We start from the raw sequence: 15,892 nt of genomic DNA on the forward strand, positions 1-15,892 counted from the left end.
AACTATTGGCAGTAGTTTTTGGACTGGAACTGATTGCAGTATTCTACCAGCACTTCCACTGGTATCCTTTGGAAAAGTGCATCAACACATCCGCGTAAGTGCACCAGAAGTTTAACACCTTCCACTCCTATTTAATCACCACATTCAATTGTATTTTACAAGAAAATTTCGAAATGTTAAGGGGAAAGTAATATTTTTTTATCAAAAACAACCACTTAAACATGTTATATGGGGCACAGAGCACAAGGACTCTCAACCCATAGGAATAGTACTCCTCTGAAAAAGCTGATGATTCTTATCCCACCAATGATAATACGTACAAAGCATGGTAGGTGCCACCCCAAAGACTGCTTCTGAAGGAAGCATGCTGCTGAGCAACACAGGTTTAGAAAAGATAAAAAATTACAGAAATGCTACAGTGTTCTCAAATCTTAACAATAAAACTGTTTAGATTATACAGAATATTCTAATCATGTTTCAAGTGAACGATGTCTGCTAAAAACAGGTCTGCAATACAACCAAAGGAGAGAATGGCCTAGTCTGAGGTAATGAGGAGCTGAGTATTATGAGACCATAGAGCTGTTGTGTTTATCTACTTCAAACTATGTGTCCAAGAGAGAGACACATGGTGGAGGGAGGAAATAGGGAGAAAGCTGGATGAAACAAGGACACAACATTCAAGAAAACCACTGGAATTTTCCAGTTCTAAAAGAGATTCTAATAGTTCTTTCAGCAGTTGCACTGTCAAAGCAGTATTACTCCCAAATACAATACCCCAAAGAATACAAGGCTTTAGGACAGGTAAAAGCCATAGTATCATTTAATCTGTCAAAAAGTAAAGAATCTCTGTTTGTAATGAAAGCTAGTTTCTCATGACAAAGAAGAATATCAAAGAAACTTTGCCAACGCACTGGTCAAAAACCAGTCACGTGCATTAAGCGAGAGCTTTTTTTCAGGGACTTAAAACACTCAGCTTCTGGCATGCCAAACAGACCCAGTAATACTTGAGCCAGAGAACTGAAGCACAAGAAGCTTTCTCTGTGCTGGTTTAGTTTATTCAATCACAGCTGTCTCCATGACACCAGCACCTTACACATTTCATCAAATATAAACAAAACTTTCTCTTTTACCTTTGTGTGCTGTACTTTTTTAAAATGTTGCTTTGTTGCGTTATTAGAGTGAGACTGCACAGGTTAAGAGGCTTGTGCTTATTCCAATCTCTCCTACAGTTGGCACCAGACACTGAAAAAGATGCCGGCGGCTAAACACTTTGTCTCACTCCTGAGTTAACAGATTCATTGCTCCAGTGCAGTTTAAATATTCTGGTAGGTTAGGAACATGAAGGAAGAAGAGGCCACGTAGTTAGTTTCTTATTTACAGAGATTAGCAAAGATAACGGAAAGATCATCTTGCAATTTTACAATGTATTCTTGAATGTACACACAAAGCTGTTTTTACGCAGCGCAAAGAATGAAAAGGTTCACATAGCTCACACCTATCCAGCTTCACATCCGCACTGGTTAAGTTCACCCTCCTATGCGTATCAGTCCTTTATCTGAAGAAGCATTGTTTGGGCCTGACAAACATTTATCTCCCAAGCTCATCTCTTTTACCCGGAGCTCTTTATATCTGACCTACCATTCGTATAAACTTGTATTAGTTAATTTTGGTTTATTCACCCTTCAAATGCTAGCGTATAGGCACTGAAGAATTACATTTCAAGCATGATGTAGATGTTTTTATAGAAAGTCAGCATAATTTACCTCCTGGAAAGCTACAGTTTTTTGTCCTCTGACAAATAAGAATACAAATACCAAATTTTAACTTAACTGTGTATCCAATCTATCCAATTTCTGAAAATTACTGAACTTAAAAAGATGCACAGAATTGACTCTATACTCCTCTTCGACATAACTGAAATTTTAGAAGACTTTGTAACTATATCCCGTATGGTTTTTTTTACCTGTTCAAATTTCCAGCCATCGGACATTGTGGAAACCATTTGAGTGAGTTCCTCTTCCTGGCACTGCAGCACCCTGTACACATGTTTGACTGGCACCTTCAGGAAGAAATATAAGTTGCTCAATACAGCATGGAATTCACTATGCTTGTGACTTGTCTAAAGTTGCCCTTATTCTTTAGAAATGGTAAGCAACACCACCTTGAACAGCTTTTTTTTTTTTTTTTTTTTTTTTTTTTTAAAGAAATCTCACCTGTTCAGAATCACCTTGCAGAAGACTCAATGCTTCATGAATGTTTCAGGGACTGAAAGTGTTACTTAACATTTATAACAAAATAATCTTAAGACTTACCTATCGGTCCATGTGGTGGCAAACCACATTATTCAAAATCAAGGTTGAGGTTCTGCAGAGGCCTACCTAACTTTAAGGAATGTCTGACCATATTCAAAAATGTCTTTATTTCCCTGTCAAAGTTTCCCATGCAGAGCAATGAATAGCTAGGACCATTTCAGCTGAAACCCTTTAGAAAATGCTATCAGAGCAAAACTCTGCTATCCCACAACCCGGCTTCAAGAGAAATTTGGCAATATGAGTTTGTAATATCTCCATGAAGACTCAGTTATCAGGGAAGGCCAGAGTAGCAGAGTTAAAGAACAGACTTGAATACTTTCTTTACTTAACAGTTTCTCTATCATATTCACTTCCATAAAGAAATATCCATGAGCTGCTATGAGAAGAGGCAGAGTCTTCTCAACTACCGAGCACTACAAATAAAGAAACTACTTTGCTACAAAAGCATATGACAGGAGTTAAACAGCATCTGTATGTATGCTGTATAAACATACTGTATAAACAGCAGTTATACCGTAGTTAGGCAATCTCATCATATTCAGAGTATTTAAATGCATATGAGAAAAATATATTCTGCAAAAGCTGTTTTCTAAAATAACTATTTCCAGAAATGATATTATAACAAACTCTACTATTACCAGACATTTTTGAACAATTCTTTAGAATGTTTTCAGTTTCTGAACAAGAACTGGAACCATATGCCTGTGCCCTTTGTAAGCAGACTGGCAGGTACTGGCAATTAAGAATATTAATCTTTGTGTACTAATGGTTCCAGCTCAGCCAGTGATGGAGGCAGCCATTCAGTATCTTACTGGGGAAGTGAGCAATTAAGGGGGGGAGGGGGGGGGGGGAAATCAAACCCACCCACTACTTGCCCTAGACCAAATAATCAAAACCACACTAGAAAACAGCCTCACCTGTGAGATTTTGCTGTCTCTTTCTCTTATTTTGTCCTTTACCAGTTTTATTAGTGATGTGATATTGTAGAATTCAGCCTCTTCCAGTACACCTAGTATGAGAACATTTTTCGGAAAGAGAACGTAACCAAAGATTCCAGGCCAAACCCACCAACCAGTTCCTAAGATTATCTTCTCTACAGCTATAGAAAATGATTTATTTTGCCCTAGGAAAAGTTCATTTACCAACCTAACGATTCTGGCTTCCTTCAGGCACAGGTAGTTCAAAGTTTAGCTCATTCTGAAAAACTGTCCAAAAAAAAAACCTGAAGAAAACTGATGACATTTCACATACAGAATGAGAGGCAGGAAACAAAAAAAAGGGGCTCAAATGCCATTCTATAGCAGACTGATGGACCACCATAGCTCAGGCCCTGCCTCAGGCTGGAATATGAAAGAGAAATTCAAATAGTCCTACTGAAAAGCTCTGCAGCTGCTAGTGTGCAGAAAATTTTTCTTCTTGCCAGTTGAGATCTTAGACCCTGAAACAAAAGCTTAAAGATACATACTACAGACTCCTCCCACTCACATGTTCAAGCCTTACCTGTTCTCCACACATACTCTGTTTAACAATGCACATGGAAATTATATTTCACATTATTTCCTGCTAATATTGTTAGACTGTATTTCTCTTTGATCAATTTCTTCAATACCTTATCAATACAGTTTTAGTACTGTATGGTTTAAAAGAGTCATCCTCTATTAGGGTAAAACTGATATGAATTGGGGGCAGGGAGGGAGAAGCTGGGGGCAGAATTTACTCTTCATGAGCATATTCCACACATCTGAACCTCCCAGAACTTCACTCTTATTTTGCTTTACATCTTCTGAAGTTTGTTTCACAGTCAGTATTATTTTGCTTGAAGAGGACTAAACCCAAGTATTTCACTCAGTCATACAGGAAAGATACAAAATTATATGATAAAAGGCATCTCTCCTCATGTTTGAATATTTATGTTCTATTTCTAACTGGGGATGGGGGTTGTGAAATCAGGAATCATACTCAAAACACTCAAATAACAGCATATACTATAACTGCACAATAACTATCACCCTCACTTGAAACAGATTGAAATGCTAACACTGATTAAGATTTACCATCTAATTGTAAGTTACTTTTGGTGACTCAAAATCAGTGAAAATAATAAGCAAGTGACAAGAAAGCAAGAGATTTAGTAACATCTTACCTTCCTCAGCTAGGTCCTTGTTAATAACCAGTTTCCCATGTCTGAGATAGTTCAGCACTGGCCCAAAGTAGGTCGGGTCTCTGTCTATTAAATAGGCACCTGTTTCATCCTAGATTAGAAAACAAACAAACCAAAACAAAAAAAACCCAAAAACACCACAAAAAAACCCAAACCAAAACAAAAATCCCAAAACACCACAAAAAAATCCCAAACAAATAAACAAACAAAAAAGCCAAAAAAAACCACAATGATTTAAACATCCAATCAGGAATTGCAGGCTAATATTCAGCTTGGCATCTGAATAGCAAGCAGGTATTCAGACATAGCCACATCCCTTGAAGCCAAATTTACTGAAGACATTAAAAGGAATTCAACAATGTAGTTGTAATTATATCAAACTGATCACTCAACTCAATCATGTACTGCATAACTTCTCTTACCTGATCAATTCCCCCCAACCCTTTATCAAAAGCTTATCAACATTGCTAGCATGAAAGATCTAAACAGTAAGTGAGAACACCGAAAATTAAGGTTAAAAATAACACTTAAAACCATGAAACTATCATTTTGTTTGGAAACCTGAAGAATCAGAACAAAGGCTACATTTCAGTGAGGTTCAAATACCAGCTCGCTTTTTTTGTTTGGTTGTTGTTGGGTTTTACTGTTGGGGGGGGGGGGGGGGGTGTTCTTTTGTTAAATTAAAGGCAAACCTACCTTCTCTTTAACCTCAACACTTTGTTCTAAAACTTTTGGTTTTGTCTTAGCTCAGAGAACAGCTGTGTACCAAGCCAGGGTTGTATGTGCATCTTCTAAAAAAAAAAAAAAAAGTACACTGAAGATGCAGTTCCTACCTGCCTCATGCCCACAAAGAAGGGATAGATCAAACTAACTGATGTTCAGTTTACAGAACACAGCACAGCATTTTGTGGAATGCAAAACACAGTTCAAGAAATTCACCTGCACAGCTGATATTCTTGACAAAGAGATGAAGGAGCAAAATTGGTCTTTCCTACATAATTTAAGAGTCTATGTGTGAACACCTGTGATCAACGCAGTACTGACATACTTTGTGCTGGCCAGAGGTCTAAGGAAGATTGATAAGACACGTCTAATAGATCCACTGCTCCTTTCTACTATCAAGTGGATCACCAACAGTATTAATTCTTTAGTACCTAAAGTTTTGGTGCAATAGATATCCTACAGATATATACTGGAGAGATGTGGCAGCACCCCAAATACTTTTTTCATTTTTTCTTATCTTTAATATTCTAGTAGTTTACAGGAGATACTAACAAAGCATCGCTACCAACAATCCTAGCTAAATTTGAGTCATTCTCTCCCAAAATTACATGTGACAGTCATACATGTTGTACCACCTGAAAAAAATTCTACTGACCCAATCCTTTGCATTTGGACATTACTACTGATATGTAAAGGTTTGATTACTGAACTGTGACACCTGAAAACTCTCTCTACTTAACAGTATCTGAAGTTCCTAAAATGTTTCATTGGAAGAAAGATGGTGGATTTATTTTCAGGTACATGGATTTAGTTTCTGAATAACTGTGCTCGTCTAACCAGGGTTGGTAGAATGTAGAAAGACCACAGCCTGAACTACAAAAAACATACACATCTTCCTATAATTACAAGCTAAATGCTTTACACACTTAGACACACTGTCATGTTAGAAGAAGTGAAGGGGTGTTATATTTTATATAAAATTAACTGTTCAAAAAAATGGTGATATATTAAAATGTGCTGTCAGTTAACCTACACTCAGAGCAGACAGTGCTTGGTGAAGTCTAATCACAATTTCTTCTGACCTAAACTCACGGTCTCACAGAAGCAAGACTACGCACCAAAAACAGTAGATAGATGAGGTGCATAAAATGGTATATTTTTAATGTTTCACATTTAAATATATTTACATTACCAAAACACTTCAAGAATGAACAATCTACAGATACAACCCAAAGAAATTAAATTAGCTGACAACTGTATGAATTATAAGCTGAAAAGTATTATTTAATACAGGAACAGAAACCAGTGAAGTTGGAAAGGAAGACCTAAAATTGATAAAAAGAAACGCTGTTTTAAAGAAAAAACAACAGCCTTTGGTCATCAGTTGAACTGAATTAAGAAACATATGGGCTTAGAAAACTAGAAGTCCTGCCATTTAAGGGAATTAAGTCTCTAGAAGCAAGCTTCTTCAATGATTATTGTATTCTTTTACCCTACAGTGTTTTCTCACATCGCCCTCCCCTCTGAAGCGATACTGGCCACCAGCTCTACACCATTACAGAGATAGACAGGTGGGTCACAGAAGCAAAATAACTAGAAGCTCTAAATGAAATCTCAAGTAACAATGGTTACTTCACTCCTTACACAAAAGGCCTCAAATAAATTAATTTTCCTTTTTTATTTTTTTATGTACTACAGTATCTGAAATTACTCTTACCTGAGTAGACTTCTATATACTAAACAAGCTTCCAGCAAAAAATCAAAGGGAACAAGCTATGTCAGGCCTTCTCTTTCAACTTCCACCTAATAAGAGGTCACCAGCAACCTGCATTACCTGAATTCAGTAGCCTAGCATGCACGTCAGAGCTTATTATTAGCACTTGCACCACACATGCTTTACACATACTGACAGCATCCACTCTGTGAAGCATAAGATAGAATTGCTTTTATCTTCTACCTGTTTTTAACCATTTTCCTTATCACCCACAAACTTTTTTCCATTCTATCATTTCTCATTCCACTTTTTTTGTTACACTCATTCCTTTCCTAACCACTATCAAGTTTTCTTCATTACCAAATTACCATCTAAAATCTATAAAAATGCTTAATCTTCACACTGATAAATACAAATACCATACCAAACGTATGTATAATATACCACATATGAGTAAAGTGCCATCTCACTACTGTCATAGTTTACTCTATGAAGCCTTTCAGCCAAGAATGTGTCTTCAAAACATAATAATAACAAAGAAGAAGAAAAAGGAACCCAAAAGTCTTATAATTTATGCTGTAATAGTAACTTTTTTTCTTTTTTACATTAGTAAATATCAAGTTAGAGTTTAAGAACTCTGGCTAAATTCTAACAGTGAGCAATCCAAATTCTGTCAATAAGATTCACTTTAGTATGTAAATTCCATGCAAAATTATGAACAGATTGAACAATTCAGAGTAACTGGCCACTTGCTTACCCAGATTACAGACATGGAGAACATGCATTAATTAACATTCTTCCAAAGAGAAAGATGTGTGTCTTGGACTTTGACCTTACAACTCAGGTATGCTACAGACTAGTGCCAGGGAGTCAAGACCCAAAACGTAAAGCATTCAGTAAAGAATATTGTAACAATATGCAAAGAATGCACAGGCAAAAGAGGCACAACAGTTACTTTCTAGGCATCTTCCTACAGAAAATGCCTACTCACTCCTCGTTTAGAGTGAGCTGCCTGATTATCCTTCAATGTACACTAAGCACTTCATGTTGAAATCACTAAGAAAAGCCGGTTACACAAGATCTTTAAGGATATTTATGTAAACATAAACCCAATACAACTTGACACAGTAATGTAGTCATCTGCTCTATCTAGAACTCTCAAAATATGGTGCTAAGTCTTTCCACACTTTCAGAATATCGCCAGGATTGGCTTCATTCACATGTACATGAAAACACATTGTATTCTCATGTAATTAGCATTTTGGATGCTCCTTCTAAAAGAAACATTGTTTTATTGTAAGATAAGAATAATAAATTGCACTTCAAATGTGATCTAGACAGTTTAAAGGTGTAGCTACAGTTTGCACAGACATAACTGAACTAGCTTTAAGCTTGCTAGCTTGGATATGAATAGACTGTGTTGTCCCAGTGTGAGAGACTGAAAGAGTTAATGTCTCAAACATTGTGGTGGGGCAAGTTCTGCTTAAAGACAAACCCTGCACAGCAAGGAACCAAGGTGAAAAGCCCATCAGCTCAGACATCAGCAACAGGAGGTGGAGGGCGTGCTGGAGGGTGTGCAGCTCCCTGTTCTGATAAGCTGTTCTGATACAAAGATCAAACAATGGCCATGTCTGCAGGGAAGGAGAAGTTACTCCCCAAAGGACCCCCAAGCCCAAAGGCTCACAAACTGCTCATTAACCTGAGGAGTTTGGGTGCCCGCCCGAAGGAGGGGCAAGGATGAAAAAAGGACGCAAACTGAAGCCCCGGGTGCGCAAGCCCACCGGAACTGGACCCGTCGGCTGACTGGACCAACGCTGGACCCAGGACGGGTGAAATCTTTCTCTCTTCCTTTCTCTCTCTCTCTGTCTTCTCTCTTCCCTTTTCCTTTTTCACAATCCCTACACCTCATCTGTTTCAAGATATGAACCGCTGACCAAGTCTGAGACTAAGAGTGGACCCAGCTGCCCCTGGGCCCTTCTCTGAGGAGGAGTCTGGAAAGCAAGGGGGTCTGCTCTGAACCTTGTGACTCAATGGGAGGGACCTCCTTATTCCCTGAATTGATGTATATGGTTACACGGTTTACAGAAGTAGTCTTATGCCAATTCCTGTCGTGAGAAACCCTGCCACCTACTACCATGCCTTGCCAGTTCAGTTTGCTTCTGCCATGAATAAAATGTTTAACTGATCGTTTGGTGTCGTTTTACCTTAATTTAGCCCGAGGGAATTTCGAATTAAACACAACTCCCTGGTCTGTCCAATCTGGGTCGTGACACCCAGCTATGCTATTTCGTCTGCTAACTAGTTAATTAGGTTTCTACAAGCTTTGAGCAACTTTGAATCTTCACTGACACAACTAATGTGGGTATTTCAAAGCCATTTCCCAAGTTTCAGGTGAATACCACAAATGCCAGACAAATCTATATTCTAACAAGGTCTCAGTTTTCTCTCTTGTAGATATATTTTATACAAACAGATGTTAATGTTTACCAGAACAGCAGCTGAAACTCAAGTTTCCTCTTTATTCAATATAGTCACATCACCCCACATTTTGACCCCACAGGTGTTCCGTACAAATTTTCCCACTCTTTGTAAGGATACTCAAAGAAAATGCTCCAGTTCCTTGTGCATCCAACACAAAAGTGCTAATTAACCACACAGGTGTTTGTATCTTTACGCAGTTCTATTTTTGCATTACATTCTTCTCTCTACCAAGGGTTTTTCCTTCCTTGTCTGTAAGTCCTAGACCTTTTCCATATCTGCTCCTCTTTATGAGGACACCGTTTAAAAGACAACATTGCTGAGGTACAGTGAAGGCTGCATTTGCTTATTATCACTCTCCCACACCAAAGTTTAGTCCCAAGTTACAAATACCATGGAATTTTAGAGAAAGCCTAATAACTTGCTCTTAATTTTCAATCACCTGGTTCAACGTACCAATGAAAAGTCAGTGTAGCTCAGAGTCATATTCCTTCTTTCTTAAGAATTAACCCTAAAGCATATCTACAATCCAGCATTCATGGAGACAGGAGACTCAAAACGCACATGTATTTTCAAAGAATTTGAAAAACATTGCCCAAAACATTTAAATGATCATGTATTCCAGTCTAAAACATTTCCACTTCAATTTTTTTAGAGACTGAGGCTTAAAGGAATCATAATGAATACTTAGCCTGATCTTCATTTAAAATATACATAGGACTAAATTTATTTACAGTGAAATTTAACCTTTAGAAAGTAGTGGTGAAACCTAACTGTTTTGTGCAAGGCATTCTAATAACTAATTACTGTCACAGCTTTAAAATATGTACTTTCTAGCCTGGATATCTATAGTTTCACACTTCCCTAGCTGGATCTCACAATACCTTTGCCAGACTGAACAGGCTTCACTATTAGATTTCTATTCTCCATGTACATACTTCTGGACTGAGAAGTCTCCTTAAACTCCTTGCCAAAAAACCAGTCTTTCTTAATAACCTTCCACCAAATCATATTTCATCTTGTCACTACTGTCCAAGTTCTCCAATTTTTGAAGTGACCTTGCATTGTGGATACCAGAATCAGGTAGAGGATACCAGTAGGACTAAAAAGAAAGACCAAATACACACATGTCCCTAATCCTATTTAACATTCTCCCCAAGAATTGCATTAATACACTAGTTGAAATGTCAGAAATTTATTTCCAGTTAATTATCTTCACTGAGGTCAAAACTAGACCGAAGACTTCTCCTCAAATACTCTTCCAGAATGGACACACTCAGAACCCACACGGCCAAGCTCTTGGCTCAAAGCTGTGCACTCTAACACGGACACAGAATCATAGAATCATTTAGGTTGGAAAAGACCTTCAAGATCGTTGAGTCCAACTATCATCCATGCCCACTAAACCATGTTCTGGAGTACCCCGTCTACACGCTTTTTGAATACCTCCAGGGATGGTGACTCAACCGCTTCCCTGGGCAGCCTGTTCCAATGTCTGACAACCCTCTCAGTAAAGAAATTTTTCCTAATATCTAACCTAAATCTCCCTTGCTGCAACTCGAGGCCATTTCCTCTCGTCCTATCTCCAGCCACCTGACAGAAGAGACCAGCACCCACCTCACTACAACCCCCCTTCAGGTAGTTGTAGAGAGCGATAAGGTCTCCCCTCAGCCTCCTTTTCTCTAAACTAAACAGCCCCAGCTCCCTCAGCCAGTCCTCATAAGACTTGTGCTGCAGGCCCCTCACCAACCTGGTTGTCCTTCTCTGGACACGCTCCAGCAACTCAATGTCTTTCCCGTAGTGAGGGGCCCAAAACTGAACACAGTACTCGAGGTGCGGCCTCACCAGTGCTGAGTACAGGGGAACAACCACCTCCCTGCTCCTGCCGGCCACACTATTTCTGATACAGGCTAGGATGCTGTTGGCCTTCCTGGCCACCTGGGCACACTGCTGGCTCATATTCAGCCGGCTGTCAACCAGCACCCCCAGGTCTTTCTCTGCCGGGCAGCTTTCCAGCCGCTCTTCCCCAAGCCTGTAGCACTGCATGGAGTTGCCGTGACTGAAGTGCAGGACCCAGCACTCGGCCTCATTGAACTTCATACAATTGGCCTCGGCCCATCGATCCAGCCTGTCCAGATCTCTCTGTTGAGCCTTCCTACCCTCAAGCAGATCGACCCTGTGTCCCAACTTGGTGTCGTCTGCAAACTTGCTGAGGGTGCACTCGATCTCCTCGTCCAAATCATCGATAAAGATATTAAACAGAACCGGGCCCAACACCGAGCCCTGGGGAACACCACTAGCGACCCGCCACCAACCGGATTTAACCGCATTCACCACAACCCTCTGGGCTCATCCAGCCAGCCAGTTTTTCACCCAGCAAAGAGTACACTTGTCCAAGCCAGGAGACGCCAGCTTCTCAAGGAGTATGCCATGAGAGACAGTGTCAAAGGCCTTGCTGAAGTCCAGGTAGACAACATCCACAGCCTTTCCCTCATCCACTAGGCAGGTCACCTGGTCATAGAAGGAGATCAGGTTGGTCAAGCAGGACCTGCCTTTCGTAAACCCATGCTGACCGGGCCCGATCCCCTGCTTGTCCCGGACTTGCCACGTGAGTGTTCTCAAGACAAACTGTTCCATAACCTTCCCCGGTACCGAGGTCAGGCTGACAGGCCTGTAGTTCCCCAGATCCTCTCTCTGACCCTTCTTGTAAATGGGAGTCACATTGGCAAGCCTCCAGTCCTCTGGGACCTCCCCCGTTGACCAGGATCGCCGATAGATGATGGAGAGCAGCTTGGCAAGCACCTCCTCAGTACTCTTGGATGGATCCCATCTGGTCCCATAGATTTGTGAGTGTCCAGATGGCGTAGTAGGTCACTAACTATTTCCTCCTGGATTAAGGGGGGGTATATTCTGCTCTTCATCCTCAACCTTCCAGCTCAGGGGGGAGAGTACCGTGGGGATAACTGGTCTCCCTATTAAAGACTGAGGCAAAGAAGGCATTAAGTACCTCAGCCTTGTCCTCATCTCTGGTGGCTACGTTCCTCTCTGTATCCATTAAAGGATAGATATTCTCCTTGGGATTCTTTTTACTGTTAACATATCTGTAAAAACATTTTTTGTTGTCCCTTACAATAGTGGCCAGATTTAGTTCTAGCTGAGCTTTTGCCTTTCTAATTTCCTCTCTGTATGATCTAACAAGATCCCTGTACTCCTCCCAAGTTGCCCGCCCTTTCTTCCAGAGATGATAAACTCTCCTTTTTTTCTTGAGTCCTAGCAAAAGATCCCTGTTCAGCCAGGCCGGTCGTTTTCCTCAGCGGTTCGACTTGCAGCACATGGGAATAGCCTGGTCCTGAGCCATTAAGATTTCCTCCTTAAAGAACGTCCATCCCTCCTGGACCCCTTTGCCCTTCAGGACCGTCTCCCAAGGGACTCTCTGAACCAGTGCCTCGAAGAGGCCAAAGTCTGCCCTCTGGAAGTCCATAGTGGTGGTTTTGCTGACCATCTTCCTTGCCTCACCAAGAACTGAGAATTCTATCATTTCATGGTGACTAAGCCCAAGACAGCCTCTGACCATCACACCTCCCACCAGTCCTTCCCTGTTCGTAAACAACAGATCTAGCAAGGCTCCTCCCCTGGTTGGCTCACCTACCAGCTGTGTCAGGAAGTTATCTTCCACACACTCCAGGAACATCTAAAGAACTGACAACATTTACATATACTGAGCAAGCAGAAGTTCTGTTAAAGGCAGCAATATGCACAGAAATACAATAATATTTGGCACTAAATCTGGATTTAGAAATAATTGTCTCCCCTACCCCCTGTGCTTTTTAAATCTTGAGCTAGATGCCCAGAACACATTTTTCTCAAACTATGTGACTTAAAAACTTTGGGCATCAGCAGGCTGCCAGTACTAATCAAAACTACATTAATAACACAAGCCACCTAACTCGTCAGAAATCTCATGGACAAATAAAGTTTATCTCAGTTATATCTTAGAACAATGACTACAGTTAAGATACTTTTTAGTGCTGACAGTTAAGGATGTGCTGCCAGGAAGATTTTGATTTTTCTAAAACATTCAGTGCTTGCTTGCTTCCTTCCTTAAGAGATACTACCTCAGTACAATTACGCTTAACTTTAGAAAGGCATTAAAAATCAAGCATGAATACTGTTGCCAAAAAACTTATGAAGAAAGGCTGACAATCTTCTTGCTTAGGGAAAAGTTTAAAGAATGATAGAACAGTTCATAAAAGAAAAACTGGTATATAGATAAAATAGGAAGGTACTGAAATCAGGAAATATCTGGCTGTAAAACTTAACAATACAAGCATTAAGTAAGTTAAACAAGGATGAAAAAGTGAGCAAGAAGCAATACTCTGCTTGTCTATTTTTATGTATTCATCTCTAAAGAAAGATTTAAATACTCTGGAAAACAAATCCTATTGTGAACAGTAGGTATGACCACTACCACTCATTCATTTGCTGAAATGATTCTCAAATAGTCTTAAATACCAAGAAGAGTCTTAAATACAAAGACGCATATCACATTGTGAAACATACTAAATTCAGAGAATCAATATCACTATCTCATTCCATTCAACACTACTTTTGCCACAGGGTGTGCCAAGGTTAATCTTTCTGCTGCTGCAACTGGAAACATATCTGATACCAAGAGATAAGCTGCACGGCCTCGTTCAACATTAGCACCTGACAATAATTTGAAGGTAAACATGCTACCTTTCTTGAAGCCTTTCAATTTTTTTTAGTAGCAAGCATTAAGGAAATCTTGTAATTTATGTAGTTAAATAACAAAAAAACATGTTGGTGTAGAAATTACAGTGGAGAAAAAGTGCTATGTATGCAACTGATATTTGTAAACTGCAACCTATGAACTATTTCAGTGTCTTATTCTCATTTCTAATAAACTCATCCAGTTAACCTCTTTCAGAATTTCTTAACATATCAACACGGTTAATTTTCATATGCCTCACTTGTTGAGTTTAGCAGAAACAGCTCTATTATTGATTTTGGAGGTTGCTTATACGTGTGTTCTCATCTGAGATAAGCATTTCTTACGCCTTCATTTTCTAAAGATTCTGATTTGGCAATCTTGCAAAGCAAAAAAGAATGTGAACTAAACTTTTTTCTTCAAAGATATATTTACTGGTATACAAGGTAATTTCATTATTGGCTCTTCTGCTTGGTCTTGCTTCTACATGTGCCATCTGCTGCCCTCCCTTTTGTCAGCTGGGACAACATTAGAGCGTTCCACAAGCCGGATTAACTCACTGAAGTTATAAAAAAATCATACCTCCTCCTCCATTTTTGCTGAGTTGCATACTTATCAAATGGAACATGATCAGAGGAATATGAAATGCGCCTATGAACTATAAAACGTGTTTTGTATTATAAGCAAAATTCAGTATTAATCTGTTGAAAATACATCTAAAATTTCACAAAGTGAGTTACTGAAGTGCATCCCAGACAAATTCCCCATACTGGAAACATGATATACCTTGTTAAGGCTAGATTTTTCATAGTTCTTTCAAACAGAGGGCTGTGGCTATCAATTTTGATAATCTCATCTGCTGGCTCATCCCTCAGGATTCTTCCCGCCCCACCTCCCCCACATCCTCATCTGGTGGTAGGCACAAGTATGTCTGGGATGGGTGTAACAGGCATCAGCCTAGTATGAGCTCGAATACACATTCTCTCTCACTTTAAAGTTTAAAACTAGGTGTTTAAAACCCATGTGACTTTTAGGAAGAATACATAATGGAATCAAACCCAGGGAATTATAGGTCAAAGACCAGCTCTAATGCTCCAGGCTTTTAAGAGGGCAGTATCTTTACCTATTAGCTGCACCTTGTAAGAACTACTGTTTTATGAACACAAAATTGTGCTGCATAATAGTCATTGTAAATAATCTTTACTATATGATTAACAAAAATATATTAACTTAGTATCAGGTTACAGCTCATAACGGGACTCCAAAGAGTAAAACCATGAGGGAAAAAACAAATCTATTACTATCAGATTTTGATTTACATATATGTGGCAAAGGAGAAGAACCAGAGTCCAGGATGATAACACAAATATTACCAATTATTCCCTTGAATTATCTGTCCTCATCATTTAAAGGCATCTGATATTTCAAAACTAAGCCATACATTATATTGATGTGCTATTGTATCAAGACAGTACACTCACAAACTGGTGAGATGTCAGGGAAGGATTTTTTTTCTCTTGAAAGGACATCTATGATATCTTATCATTCAGAGGGAAAAAAAGGAACTGTTTGGATTATGTTTTGCTGTTTACAGGAGATGAAAAATCTAAAGATTCCAAATCAAATCCTTGGAAGAAAGGCTCTATGTGTTTAAGTAATCTTAGGTACCGTAATTAATACACTATGATGGGTAATCTAAGAGGTAGGCCACTTCTGCAAAATCCAAGATGACAGTTGACTGCAGGCTCTGAATGGTTGAAGTGAAAATCAATGAC

General features: G+C 39.4%; 1 protein-coding gene across 5 annotated transcripts in view; it reads right to left on the reverse strand.

Moving 5' to 3' along the window:
- LOC121232387 (BTB/POZ domain-containing protein KCTD5-like) overlaps positions 1–15,892 on the reverse strand; it is a 40,439-nt gene that overhangs the window by 21,946 nt on the left and 2,601 nt on the right. For all 5 annotated transcript variants that reach the window (XR_005931424.1, XM_041120195.1, XM_041120196.1 and 2 more), the window contains exons 2-4: positions 4,456–4,564; positions 3,230–3,321; positions 1,964–2,059 (exon numbers count right to left, since the gene is read on the reverse strand). Coding sequence is in view for 4 of the 5 variants with exons in the window: in XM_041120195.1 (XP_040976129.1) it covers positions 1,964–2,059; positions 3,230–3,321; positions 4,456–4,564 (297 nt within the window). In the remaining variant the exon portion in view is untranslated. The remainder of the gene's footprint in view (positions 1–1,963; positions 2,060–3,229; positions 3,322–4,455; positions 4,565–15,892) is intronic.

Source organism: Aquila chrysaetos, chromosome 25 (genome assembly GCF_900496995.4).
Source record: "Aquila chrysaetos chrysaetos chromosome 25, bAquChr1.4, whole genome shotgun sequence".
Lineage (NCBI taxonomy): Eukaryota > Metazoa > Chordata > Aves > Accipitriformes > Accipitridae > Aquila > Aquila chrysaetos.